General features: G+C 35.6%; 1 protein-coding gene and 1 pseudogene across 3 annotated transcripts in view; both read left to right on the top strand.

Annotated features, from left to right (window-relative positions):
- Positions 1 to 14,909, top strand: part of CDK13 (cyclin dependent kinase 13) — a 124,944-nt gene that overhangs the window by 53,753 nt on the left and 56,282 nt on the right. For both annotated transcript variants that reach the window (XM_081147513.1, XM_081147512.1), the window contains exons 4-5: positions 24 to 163; positions 1,923 to 2,093. In XM_081147513.1, coding sequence (XP_081003639.1) covers positions 24 to 163; positions 1,923 to 2,093 — 311 coding nt within the window. The remainder of the gene's footprint in view (positions 1 to 23; positions 164 to 1,922; positions 2,094 to 14,909) is intronic.
- LOC308561999 (arginase-2, mitochondrial pseudogene) lies at positions 5,543 to 6,833 on the top strand (annotated as a pseudogene). Its single transcript has 2 exons — positions 5,543 to 5,561; positions 5,838 to 6,833. The product of its transcript is annotated as an arginase-2, mitochondrial pseudogene (transcript).

Genomic DNA, 14,909 nt, shown 5'->3' with positions numbered 1-14,909 from the left:
AACTTCAGAACTATATTTGATAGAATATGTGGGCCTCGCTATGGTGAAATCAAAGAAAAAGATATTGACTGGGGAAAACGCTGCGTGGATAAATTTGATATCATCGGAATTATTGGAGAAGGTACCTATGGACAAGTGTACAAGGCCAGGGATAAAGACACTGGTAAGAATGCTAAATGCTGTGAATCTTTAGGTCTATGGAATGTATTTGTGTTTCTTTTCTAATGTATAACTTCAGGACTTTTCAGGGAAAAAGTTAAATTTTTATTATGTTTTTGTTTCATCTTGTTATTTTATATATGCACTTATGTAAGAATGGAGTACATGTAAATGAGTATGCATACATTTATATTTTCTAAAAGTGTTTGTTTAGTATTTGTGATGTATAGTATGGTGGGATTTAGATTTCTTTCTTTTTTCTTTTTTTTAATATGTTTTTATTTGTTTTAGAGAGAGGAAGGGAAAGGTAGAGAGTGTCATTGACCGGCTGCCTTCTGCATGCTGCCCCCACTGGGGATCAAGCCTGCAACCTGGGCATGTGCCCTGACTGGGAATAGAACTGTGACCTCCCGATTTATGGGTTGAGGCTCAACCACTGAGCCACACCAGCCGGGCAGGTTTCTTTCTTTTTTTTTTTTTTTTTATGGTGAATAAATTCTTACCTTGTCAGTAATCAGAGGAAAAAAGTATACTGATGTGATTAGTTTTAGTAGTAAATTTTGTTGTAGTAAGCCTTATGCAACATTTTTATTTCGGCCAAAATCCCCCCCCCCCCCGTAGAAATTACCCTTTATTTGGAGGCCAGATTTAGCAGCTGAATCTTTCAGAACATAATCAGGAACCTGAGAGAAAGTTTTAAAAGTCCTTGCAGAAGAGGAAAATGTAACTGTCAGGGGCTATATATTTTACTAAGTAATGCACTGAACCTGAGTATAATCATATAATTCCTTGTTGAAATAACCAATAGGTTAAAATAGCATGGCTATTTCAGGCCATTTAATGCAGGTGAGGGAGACTACCTTATGCTTAGAACCTCCTGAAGGCAATTACAGCGTGGAGTAATAATATTGATAATGATGATTCTGCATTATCAAAAAGGTTATAACTTTTAAAGCTATTTAATAAAACAAGGAATTATCTTACATTTTAGAATACCCTATAAAAAAATCAAATACGTTTTAATGATGAAAGTGATAAACATTCTTCTTTTGAAAACTTTGTAAGGACAGAATTCCTTTTTTCTCCGAAGAAGTGAAATGAATAAACCTTTTTATAGTGATGAATATTTTCTTATAATAGAATTTGTGTTTGTGCATGTGTGTGTTTTACTTAACATTTAGGTTTTATCTGATACAAACATATCTAAATTATGAAGCTTTTTATTTAGTGCATTGGAAGAGCAGATTTTGAGGCAGCTAAACCAGATTTTGAATCTCACTTTCGCTACTGGATAACTGGGCAACATTAGGCAAGTTAATGTATTTGAGCCTAGTTTCTCACCTGTACAACCTACAGCATTTTCTCATCTGTTCACAGGAATTTTATGCATATATAGGCATATTGGATATATTTAGCTTCCCTTTCTTTTAAAAAATGGCAGTGTAATGTGTCTACTTTCTCATCATGCTTTTTTCATTTATCTCAGAAAGCATTAAATAACAATACATATGGACCTACCCTATCTTTTTATACAGTTGTATAGTATTCCACAGCTTCGATAACTATCTCATAAATTAGCCAGAGACCTAATTTCTTGAACTGTCAACTTTATAAATGTGGTATGTTGGAAACTAAAATACATTTTGTGGGTTGTAATTTGAAGAGGTAGGAGCAAATATAATGAATTAAAATAAATTTAAAATTAAGAAAACTGATGTGGTTTTTGCCAACTAGTAACCTGATTTTATTTAATTTTTGAATAGGAGAAATGGTTGCCTTAAAAAAAGTACGTCTAGATAATGAAAAGGAAGGCTTTCCAATTACAGCAATTCGAGAAATTAAAATTCTCCGGCAGCTTACGCATCAGAGTATTATCAATATGAAGGAGATAGTTACCGATAAAGAAGATGCTTTGGATTTTAAGAAGGATAAAGGTATGTGTGCATATTTACATAATCAATTGTGTTCATGATTAAGTTATCTTGTAGATTTTGTTATAGGTGTTGACCACTTAAGTAAATATAGTTGAATTGAAGAATTAATTTACTTACTTTAGTGGTTTTTGAATCCCTCAAGTAAACATCAAAGCACATTTACCAGTATCATACATAAAGTATTCACTAGTAGTAGTTTTTTTTTTTGAGTATCAGTGTTAATTTTTTGTCTTCAGTTTTTAGTGATTGGGAAGCAGTGTATAGTAGTATTAGAATATATTTACCTTACATTTTTAATGTTGTAGTGCCTTAACATACAAAGAAACTTTATGCTAGACTTACATATTAATTCTAAAAGTGTGTACTCAAAAATCTTACCTGAAATTACATTGAATAAACTGCACCTGGTACATGGTTGGCTTCTTAGTAGAGAAGCTGAAAAGAAATTCATGCGTTTATTAAAGTAATTATCATTAGGGCACATGATGGGTGAAAAAAAAGCTGTACTGCCAGTAGGTTTTAGATCTTCAGAGTAAGATTTTGGAGCCAATGTTGTCTCTTTTTAAATTGGTGGTTTTTGAAGAGCAGAATTTTTTCTCAAACTAATTCTAACATAAAACAGATTACAGATTTAAGTAGGTGTGTTCTGATTGAACATGGTATTTAGCCACTATCTGTCCTCAACCAACACACACATATATGCATACATACACACAGTCTTATTCTGGGGATTACAGTGTAATATGATTGATACAGTATATGATAATTGTTTTGCACAAAGGAATTTCTGTTTGAAAGTATTCTTATACACTATGGATATTATCAAAATTATCTTTTTAGCCCAGCCGGGCATGGCTCAGCGGTTGAGCGTCAACCTAGGATCCAGGCGATCGGGGTCCGATTCCCGGTCAGGGCACATGCCCCGGTTGTGGGCTCGATCAGTGACTTTCTCATCATTGATGTTTCTATCTCTCTCTCTCCCTCCTTTTCTCTCTCTAAAATCAATAAAGATATATATATATATTTTTAATTATCTTTTTAATTGATACCACTTCCATTATTTTTTGTCTGTAATAAAGCCCATATTCCTTAGCCTTACTTTTAACCTAGTTTGTATTTTTTACTTTATTTTTCATTACTACTTCTTATGTAGTTGAAAGGATACTGGGTTGACTTAGGCTAATATGTCCAGGATTTGAGTCATAGCTTATTAGCTGTGCAACGTTATTAGCAAGGTCTTTAGCCCTTCTGAGCCAGTTATCCATTCATTAAAGGGAAACATTACTTTTCTCACTGTATAGTAAAATTTAATTAAAATTTTATGCCTGAGAGTTGTGTGGAAATGTTTTTTATTACCCTCGTACTATAGTCAAATTAATATATTTGCTTTTCCTCTATCACACCCTGAACCTCCTATTTCTTTGATCTGGGATCACACCGCCTGCCTATTTCTCCAATCCCATCTATGCCATTTTTCTGATTGCTCACCAAACTTCAGTCACATTGGTCTTTTGAATTGTTACATATGCCAGTGCACTCTCTGCCTTAAAATGCTGCTTCCCTAGACTTAAGCATCTCCCCTCCCAGCACAAATACACCACACGCAGACACACAAATATGCATGAACCTGATTTAAAAGGCTGAATTCTCATCTGCTAAGTCTCAACCTGAATGTTGCTTTATTCATTAGTAAGGCCTTACTTGACCAGTGTTTGCATTTTCTACTGTATTTAGACACACATAGTTTAAGAGCTCTAGCTAGTCTTTTTCTTCATAATTTTTTTCAGAATAACTGTATTGATTTCTTACTTATTTGCTTTTTTCACTTGAGGTTGGGAATTATACCTGTTTTATTCACTGTTATAATTCCTACCTAGCTCAGTGACTAGACTGTTGAAGGTATGAAATGGCTAATTGCCAAATGAATAAATGATCTCTACTTATAATCCTGTCCATGCTTTAATATTTTTTAAAAGACTACTTACCTCTGAACATATAAAGTATTCAGTTTCTATTTATTTTATTTGTGGTCTTAATTTATTTTTCTTACCAGATTATAAATTCCCTGAAGTTTGCTTTTTGTTTTGTTTTGATTACTTCATAGTGCAAATCATATTTTATAAATATATGTTTTACAAATCATAGATTTTCATGTATTTGTACCCTCATCTTCTTTTCCCCCACCATGATTCTCTTTGTTATTGAGATGTGATAAATATGAAAATGTGTTGTTATGTGAGAAGTTACATTTAGGTGCTAGTTATTAGTAAATGTATTAGAGTATCTGAGGGAGTATAAATTTTTTCCCCCCATTGATTTTTAGAGAGAGTGGAAGGAGGAGAGAGAGAGAGAGGAACATTGATGTGAGAGTAACACATCAATTGGTTGCCTCCTGCATGCGCCTTACTGTGGCCAGGATAAAACCTGCAACTTTTGACTGGGAACCGAACCCATGACCCTTCAGTGCTCTGTCCGACACTCTAACCTCTGAGCACATCAGCCAGAGCATATATAATTTGGAAGATAATGCTTTTGCAAAATTATTTTATTGAGATGTAATTGGTATATAACATTATATTAGTTTTAACAACAGTTTGATATTTGTATATATTGTGAAATGATCACAGTAAATCCATTTAATGTCCATTACCACAAGTTATGCTTTTTTTTCTTGTGATGAGAACTTTTAAGATTTACTTTCTTAGCAACTTTCAAATATACAATACAGTATTATTAACTACAATCACTATGCTAAACATTAAACCCTCATAATTTATTTACTTTATAGCTGGAAGTCTGTGCCTTTTTACCACCTTCACCCATCTTGCCTACCCCACATCCCCTTCTTGTGGCAACCAACGATCTTTGACTTGCATAGTGCCCTCAGGGTCCATCCATGTTGTAGCAAATGTCAAGATTTCCCTCTTTTTTATGGCTGAATAATATTCCATTGTATATATACATACCACATTTTTTTAATTCATTCATATCTCAACAGACACTTAGGTTGCTTCCATATCATGGCTTTTATAAATAATGCTGCTGTGAACATGGCAGTGCGTGTATTTTTTTGAGTTAGTGTTTTTGTTTCCTTTGGCTTAATACCCAGTAGTGGAATTGCTGGATTATATGTTACTTCTGTTTTTAAATTTTTGAGGAACCTCCATACTGTTTTCCATAGTGACTACAGCAATTTACATTGCCACCAACAGTACACAAGGGTTCTCTTTTATTTACATCCTCACCAACACTTGTTATTTCTTTCCTTTTTGATAATAGGCATTCTAATAGGTATGAGGTGATACATAATTCTTTTTTAATAAATCTATTCATTTTGATGGGAACCATGATGAGGTAGCATGACTTGGTGAAAACAAAATAGATTTGGAGTCCTTGGATTCTAATTCTGACCATTCTAGCTGTGTTACGTTATACTAATTGTGATTGCCATGGTGGAACAAAAAGACAGTATAGGAACTTTGATTTAATTTATGAGAATTCTTAAAATTTAAAAAAGTGAAACTAAATATGTAAAACAATTTTAATATGAAAATTATAAACAACACAAAATCATGTAAAATATAGACTTATAAAAATAAACATTTACATTATTATAACACAAGCTATTGGCTATGTAAGAATGCCAGCATAAGCTCTTGCTTGGCGATGTCTCACGCTATCCATCTTATCCATAAGAAGCAGCCTCTTGCATCTCTAAACACAAGTGCATTTTATCCTGAAAAGGTCCTTCAACTGTGGCTGTGCTCGGACCCCATTCTCATAGGAACAGAAAAGAAAAGGAGTTGGAATATGGTCCTGCACCTGTAAGAGAAGCTGGCTTGATGAAAATATTCTTCAGTTTGGGCTGCAGCTTTAAAGACTTTCAAGATTTGAATTGCACCCCAGTCCCCAAAGATGATATATATAGCAATCTGATAGTGAATCCTGGCTCAGTGGGCCTTGCAAACTGGCTGAGGTAGTTAGTAGAGCAGTGTCAGGTGGCTACAGCTGCGTCACAGTGGGAGGAGACCATGGCTCGTTATTGCTAGTGGCCATGTCTGGCACTGCCCAGACCTTTGTGTAATGTGAGTTGATGCCCAGGTTGACGTCAGAATGCTCTTCGCCACTTCATCTAGAAATCTCCATTAACAGCCAGTTTTATATCTTCTCGAAGAACTACAGGACAAGGTACCACAGCTTCCAGGATTTCTCTGGATCTAACCTTGTAGCTCTTCCCCAAGTATTGTGTATATTGATCTAAGATATGTGGACCCTCCTGAATATTTTATTTTAAAGAATTATGATACTCAGTATTTTTCCATGAGAGACGTAGATCAACTTGATATCCAGACGTAATGGAGCAGACATTTGGTCTGCTGATTGGCAAAAAACAAAGGCCGATCCATCTGAGTTTTGATATTGATGCACGGGCTCCAGCCACAGGAACCCCTTTTTTAGGGGTACTAACCTGTCAAGAAGGCATGTATATTACTGAGGAAATACACAATACAGGGTTCCTTTAGCACTGGATCTTGTTGAAGTCAGTATTTGGTTGGCTATTTCAGAGAAGCCAAGGCTACAGCTGGCCTAGCAGTGGATGTGATTGCTTTAGGTTTTGATAAGGGAGGGCACAATGTCTTTGACCAGCTTCCTACTCTGAGTTCACCAGATGAATCAGAAAATGAAGAACGCGTGAGAATCTACTGTGTGCTGACACATTTGTCACGATGGGTATTCTAAAAGTTGTGAGGCATTTGAGGGGACAGATACCACATGGTCATAACTTTGACAGGATTTTGAACCTTTTTTCTGTTTTCAATCTTTTTATTGTTAGGAGAGTTTTGTTTCAGAGAAAGTATTTTGTACCTCTAGTTCTTTAGTTTCTTCAAGTATGAAAGGAAAGTGGGATGCAGTTACTTGTATTAATTTCAGTACTCTCATGTTCATATTTCACTGTTTTTGAACTAGCATGTGAATTATTTTGCAACAGAAGCTTTGCTATATTTTCTTCCTCTCACTGAGGATTATGAATTTATAAATACTTTCTGAATGAGTATAATAATAATTACTTAAAAATTTTAGTGCAGTTTATAATTCTCTGGTTAGAGAAGACTTTGTTTTGCAGTTATATGCAGTGTAAAGTAAAAGCATGAGTCAATCTCCATATCAAGATGTAAATGTTTCAGTATTCAGATTTAAAAAGCAACAAAGTATCACTCCAATAAAACAGTATTTTTGTATTTAAAATTAACATGGTACCCTAGATAACCAAAAATGAGTATTATAATTGCTATACGCAAATTAAGCTACCTGTAATACTTTCAATATTAGTATTTGTTCAGTGTGAGAATTTGAGTAATCTTTTAATTTGAAAGTTTCCTAAAAATTAAGAAAACAATATTCTATAGTAAATGTGCCACGTGTCACTAAACGGTTGAGGGAAGAATTCCTAAATGCCCCTTCTCTGTAGTCTTTGATTCCCACGTCGTGCCCTCCTGTACTTGCATTTCATATTATACAGAGTTCTGTTATAGTATTTTCTATTTCATCTTATCATTATGTTTTCATATCATATTTCTATTGACATCCCTGAGAGCAGAGACTGAAATTTTTTTAAAATATGTTTTTATTGATTTCAGAGAGAGGGAAGAAAGAGGGAGAGAGAGAGAGAGAAACATCAATGATGAGATAGAGTCATTGATCAGCTGCCTCCTGCACGCCCCCCCCCCACTGGGGATCGAGCCTGCGTCCTGGGCATGTGCCTTGACTGGGAATGAAACCTCAGTCTTCTGGATCATAGGTCGATGCTCAACTGCTGAGCCCCACAGGCCAGCCTTATTAAATTTTGAGTCAATGAATGAATGAGATTCAGAATTGGGGAGGTTCTATGGAATAGGTGTAATATTAAAGGTGAGTGCAATTTAGATAGGTAGAGAGAACTGCATTCTAATTCATAACTCATAATTTGTTTTATGAGGCAATGAACGATTGGCATATTCCCTAAAATAATTTTGCTTTAAAATTACCTTCCCTATCTCATTTTCTTAAAAATCTGAACTCATTTCCACAGTATAGAATTGCTAATAGCTCATAAGTTTTGTGAAGGAAATGTTATTGATTGACTTGTTCATTGTTTCAGTACACAGATGTTTATTGTGCTACATCCTAGACCTGGGCAAGTTCCGTTCCTTAGTTGCGTTTACCACGTTTCAAGTGCTCTGTAGCTGAAAAATGTTTACTGTTCTAGGTCCTAGACCTGGGCAAGATCAGTTCCTTAGCTGTGTTTGCCATGTTTCAAGTGCTCTGTAGTTGAAAAATGTTTATTCTAGGTTCTAGATCTGGGCAAGTTAAGTTTCTTAGCTGCATTAGCCACCTATCAAGTGCACTTGGCTACTGGCTACATTTTGGATAGGGCAGCTGTAGAACATATATATGAAACCTTCAAGGTCTATTGAGTAGTGCTGGGATTTTAAGAAGCAACATCTGATTCCTGACTCTAGCTAGTTTCTGGGAACCAGAAGGGTCAGTACTTGCTAGATGCAGATCAAAGTAATATATAAATGACAAATTTATTTCTGTTCAGAAGTTTTTTCTTGTACTAACTCAGTTAGTACATAATCATTGGAATTTTAGTTGTAGATGTTGAGTTTCAAAATACTACAGGCTGTGCAACCTACCAAATAAACGAGAACTTGGCTAAGGAGTCTGTTCCTACCAACTGTAAACTGTTTTCATTTTTTTCCACCTTAACAAAAGAATGAACTTCCAGGTTATTTTATTAAGAATAAAATTTTCCTGTTACATTGGGCCTCCAGCCACATATTGAGTCAGGAATGAAAGTCACTTGGCAGTTTACATTTTTTATCTACTGGGGACTGCCTTTATTGTGTTGTTCATTATGGCATATAAAAAATAAAACTTACAAAATAGTCTCAGTTGTACATTTTATTTGTATATGGAATTTTATGTGAAATTTCCAATTAAGGGTACCAGGCCAGAGATTTATAATTTTAAGATCGTACTACCCTCTTTCTGTGTGGTGCTATTACTGTGTAGCAGCAGTTTTCAACTAGTGTGCCACAAGAACTTTTAAACATGCAATACCTGACTATTTAGTCAGGGACACTCACCTCTTTTTCCTTAGATTGTCAAGTGAAAAAAAGACAACAGCCAGCATAACAATAGCCTTCAGGTGTGAATGAATCGAAATTATACCTATTTTTGCCCTGGTTGCTGTGGCTTAGTTAGTTGAGCATCATCCTGTGCACCAAAAGGTCACCCATTAGATTTCTAGTCAGGGCACATGCCAGGGTTGCAGGCTTGATTTCCAGTAGGGGGCGTGCAGGAGACAGCCAATCAAAGTTTCTCTCTCACATCGTTGTTTCTCTTCTGTCTCTTTTCCTCCCTCCATCTCTAAAATCAATAAAAACTTATTTTAAAAAAGTATACCTATTTTTTGTCAGCTCAGCAAAAAGTATATTTTTGGTGGGCTGCAGAATTTTAGTAGTTTATTTGTGCCATGAAATGAAAAGGGTTGAAAATCACCGCTGTATAGAGCTAGTAACTTTTTGAGTGGGGCAGAGGAGGAGAAAGGAAAATGTTAACATGTAGGCTTTCTTTTACTTGATAATGAAAGTAATGTTTAGTTTCATAAATTTGGAAAATAAAATGAGCCATATATTATCATATATGTCTGTGTATTTTCCCTGTATGTTCTTACATATTTATGATTATTCCCAAACTGAAGTTCTGCTTCTTTCATTAATAATATGCTTTTTTTTTACTGGCTTAATTTGTCACTGGAATGAACCATATTTTACTCCTCCATTGTTGCATATTTAGGCGTTTAACTACTATTTCCTATATTAAAATTTTACACTGGAAAATTCTAGCAGGGGGTGTGCAGGTGTTCATATACCTGTAACCAGAGAAGGGACTTTATCGGCCATCAATCCTAGTAGTCAGTGAGTCTGTAGACTGGAACCAGACTCCTTTCATTCCATTGTCCTTATGCATAACATTTTTATCCCATTCTGATTATTCTTTTAAATAGATTAGTAGAAATAGGAATACTAGGTCAAAAGATTTGAACTTTGTCCTTTCTTGACACATATCACCAAGTTTTCTAGAAAGGTTGTGCCAACTTACATTCTCAAATATTGGGCAGGAATAGAACAAACTAGTAATAGAAGAGAACTGCCTCAGCCTGATAAAGGGCATCTATGAATAAAAAAATGTCTATTCTCACAACTTCTGTTAAACATTGTCAGGGCAATTAGGCAAGAAAACGAAATAAAAAGGTAACCAGATATGAAAGGAAGAAATAAATGTTTCTAATTAGTTTGTGTCTGTGTACATGCATCTGTGTGTGTACACACAATATTGGAAAACCCTATAATGGAACCTATTAAAAAACTCTTAGAACTAATAAACAAGTTCTGCCAGGATACTAGGGGCAGTATATAAGAATAATATAAAAAATCTGTTGTAGTTTTATATACTAATGAACAATCCAAAGCAAAATTAAGAAAACAGTTTAGTTTAATATAGTCTTAAAAAATAAAATATTTAGGAATAAATTGACAAAAGTGTAAGGACCTACCTGTACTTTGAAAACTACAAAATATCATTGAAAGAAATTGAAGACCAAAATAAATGGAAAGACATTTCATGTTCATGGATCAACCAGCTTTATAATAAGATGGCATTATTCCCTAAATTGATCTACATATTCAGTGCAATCTCTGTCAAAATCCCAGTTGGCTGCTTTTCATAAACTGACAAACTGATCCTAAAATTCATATGGTAATTCAAGAGAGGTAAAAATAGGAAAAATTTTTTTAAACAAAGAGGACTCCTACTTCATTTCAGATCTCACTACAAAGCTAGAGTGATCAAAACTGTGATATTGGCATTAGGATAAACATATAGATCAGTAGAATAGAATTCAAGAGTCTAGAAATAAACTTTTACATTTATGGTCAGTTGGTTTTCAACAAATATACCAGGACAGTTCAATGGAAAAGAATAGCCTTTTCAACAATCAGTGCAGGGTCAGCTGGAAATCCACATGCAAAAGAAGGAAATTGGACCCCTTTCTCACACCATACACAATAATTAACTCAAATTGGATCAGTGACATAAGAGCTAAAACTGTAAAAATCTGACAGGAAAATACGAGTAAATCTTCATGACCTTGGATTAGCCAAAGCCGCCTTTGTTAAGACATTTAAAGAAGAAGCAGTAAGATAATTGATCCAAAATATAGTTATATTGGACTTCATAAAAATTAAAAACTTCTGTGTGTTGGTGGACACTACTGAAAACGTGAAGAGAGAACTCATTGAATGGGAGAAAATATTTGTAAACCACTATTAAGGGACTTGTATTTAGAATGTACAGTTGACCCTTGAACAATGCAGGGGTTAGGGGCACCAACCCCCTATACACAGTAAAAAATTCACACCTAATTTTTGAATCCCTAAAAACTTTAGTTGTCCTATAGTATCTGCAGGAGATGGGTCTCAGGATCCCCCTTGGATACCAAAATCCTTGGATGCTTAATCCCCTATATAAAACGGCATAGGTCAGTGCATACAGTCAGCCCTCCTCAACCGCAGATTGAAAACAATACAAGTATTTTTTGAAAACTATCCCTGTATAAATGGATCTGTGTAGTTCAAACCCGTGTTGTTCCAGGGTAAACGGTATAAAGAACTCTTAAAACTAAATTTAAGAAAGAAACCCTTTCCAAAACGTGAGCAGAGGATCTGAATAGACATTTCTCCAAAGAAAATATGCAAATAGCCAATAAGCACATGAAAAGATATTCAACAGCCCTAGCTGGTTTTGCTCAGTGGTTAGAGCGTCGGCCCCTGGACTCAAGGGTCTCCGGTTCTATTAGGGCAGGTACCTTGGTTGCAGGCTCCTCCATCCCAGCCCCAGTTGGAGGTGCATGCGGGAGGTAACCAATCGATATGTTTCTTTCAAACCGATGTTTCTCTCTCCCACTGTCTGAAAAGCAAAGGGAAAAATATCCTCAGTGCCTGGCTGGCATGGCTCAGCGGTTGAGCATCAACCTATCATCCAGGAGATTGTGGTTCAGTTCCTGGTCAGGGCACGTGCCCAGGTTGCAGGCTCGGTTCCCAGTAGCGGGCGTGCAGGAGGCAACCAATCAGTGACTCTCTCTCATCATTGATGTTTCTATCTCTCTCTCCCCCTCTCTGAAATAAATTAAAATATATATATATCCTCGGGTGAGCATCAAAAAAGATATTCAACATCATAGCCATTAGGGAAATGAAAATCAAAACCACAATGAGTTACTACTTTATAACCGTTAAAGTTATTTATCATAAAAAAAGCAACAGTAGAAAATATCAAGTGATGGAAAGGATGTTGGAAACATCCTTGAGAAATTGAAACCCTTATTCTTTTTGCCAGTGGGAATGTATGATAAGCTCCTGTGGAAAATGATACGGCAATTCTTCAAAAACTAGAAGTAGAGCCCTAGCCAATTTGGCTCAGTGGTTAGAGCATTGGCCCTTGGACTGAAGGGTCTCAGGTTCAATTTTGGGCACGTACCTCAGTTGCAGGCTAAATCCCCGCCCCTACCAGGGCGCGTGCAAGAGACAACCAATTGATGTGTCTCTCTCACATCAATGTTTCTCTTTCTCTCCCTTCCACTCCGAAAAGCAATGAAAAAAAATATCCTCAGGTAAGGGTGAAAAAAAAATAAAAAGTAGAATTACCACATGAATTCAGCATTTCCACTTCTGAGTATATACCCAAAAGAATTGAAAGCAGCTCCTTGAAGAGATATTTGTATACTCCATGTTTATAGCAGCAGCATTTACAACACCCAGGAGGTGTAGGCAACCCAGGTGTCCTTGGACAGATGAGTTGATAATCAAAATGTAGCATATACATACAGTGAAATATTATTCAGCTTTAATAAGGAAGGAAATCCTGTCAAATGCTACAACATGGATAACCTTGAGGACATTGTGCTATGTGAGCTAAGCAAGGGCAAAAGGATAAATATTGTATGATTCCACTTACGTAAGGTACTTGAGGTAGTGAAATTCAGAGACAGAAAGTACAGTGGTGGTTACCAGTGGGAGGGGGGAATGGGAAGTAATTGTTTAATAGGTACAGAACTTCATTTTTGTAAGATGAAAAGCATTCTATAAATAGATGGTGATGGTCGCACAACAATGTGAATATACTTAATGCGACTGAACTGCACATTAAAAAATGGCTAAGGTAGTAAATTTTATGTATATTTCATCACAGTTTTTAAAAATATAAGGAATGAAGTGCTGATACACATGCTACAGTATGGATGAACCTTAGAAAGCATTCTGCTATGTGAAAGTAGCTAGTTACAAATGTCTGTATTGTATGATTCTGTTTATATAAGATGTTCAGAATAGGCAAATCCATAGGGACAGAAAGTAGATTGGTGGTTGCTAGAGACTTGGAGAGGGGTTGTAAGTGGAGACTGTTAATGGGTACATGGTTCTTTTTGAGGTGATGAAAAATGTTCTAAAATTCAATGTGGTGATAGTTGTGTAACTGCAAACACGTTAAAACCAGTTGAATTGTACACTTGGTCTGCGTTCCCCTCCCCCACATCAGTCTGCTTGCTCCCAGCCCTGCTATAAATCTCAGCTTAAATTTCTCTTCTGGTTTCCCCAATCAGGTTTCATCTTTCAGAATACCACTGCATTTTTAAGCCTATCAGTTAAAGCATTATAAAACTATTATTTAGTTACCTATCTGCAGTGCTACCGTATTTATCTGTAGTGTTACCTTATTAGGCTACTCTTAATCATTTTTGTACTTAACTAAAAACATATTTCTGTTGACTATTTTGTTGTATAAAGTAAAAAATAAAAATAAAAACAAGGAAGAGGCAACAGATCCCTTCTGTATATGGGAGAAGCAGCATGAGTTTAGATTTCTTACCTAAGGACAATGATCAGTGGAGACACGTGAAAATCTTACATGGAGATTAAGAATCTAGTTAATTTCCATATTTTACAAGCATTATACCTTTTTTAAAAATATGTCATTCATTGAATGTTTACTAATACCGACAGTATACTTTAAATACTCTTCTCACTTAAATCTTACTACAAATCCTAAAAGGTAGATAAACTTATCCCTATTTTGCAGTTTAAGAAACTAAAGGCAATGACATTAAGTAGCCTACACAAGATCACAAAGCAAATAAATATTGACTGAATTTCAACCAGGACTGTTGGACTCAGAGCCCAGAATCCCAGCTGTGAGTCCTCCTTTCATGCATTTCAGAATCAAAATGGACTGTTTCTAGTTGCCGTCAAAGACTCTGGCAATGACAATTAATATACAAATTAATAGGACTATTTTCAGTTTCTTTGAAATGTTCATTGAAAACTGTCCTGGCTTTCTCTTCCATACTATGCAGTACCCATTAACTATCATTAATACTAATCACACATTTTTAAAAAATTTATGTTTATTGTTGAGGGTATTACAGATGTCCCCCATTTTCCCTCATTTGCCTCCCTCTGCTAGGCTCCCACCCCACCCCAGGTCTTCACCAAACTGTTGTCTGTGTTCATGGGTTTTGATTAATCTCTTCCAGCCTCCCCCCTTCCCTCAGGTCTGTCATTCTGTTACATGTTTCCACGACTCTGGACCTATTTGTTCATCACTTTATTTTGTTCATTAGATTCCACATATAAGTGAGATCATATGATATTTGTCTTTCTCTGACTGGCTTGTTTCGATTAGCATAATACTCTCCAGGTCCACCCATGCTGTTGC

Source organism: Miniopterus schreibersii, assembly GCF_964146895.1.
Source record: "Miniopterus schreibersii genome assembly, chromosome: 9".
Lineage (NCBI taxonomy): Eukaryota > Metazoa > Chordata > Mammalia > Chiroptera > Miniopteridae > Miniopterus > Miniopterus schreibersii.
The sequence above is the reverse complement of the archived record's forward strand: the minus strand, read 5'-3'. Positions and strand labels throughout refer to the sequence as shown.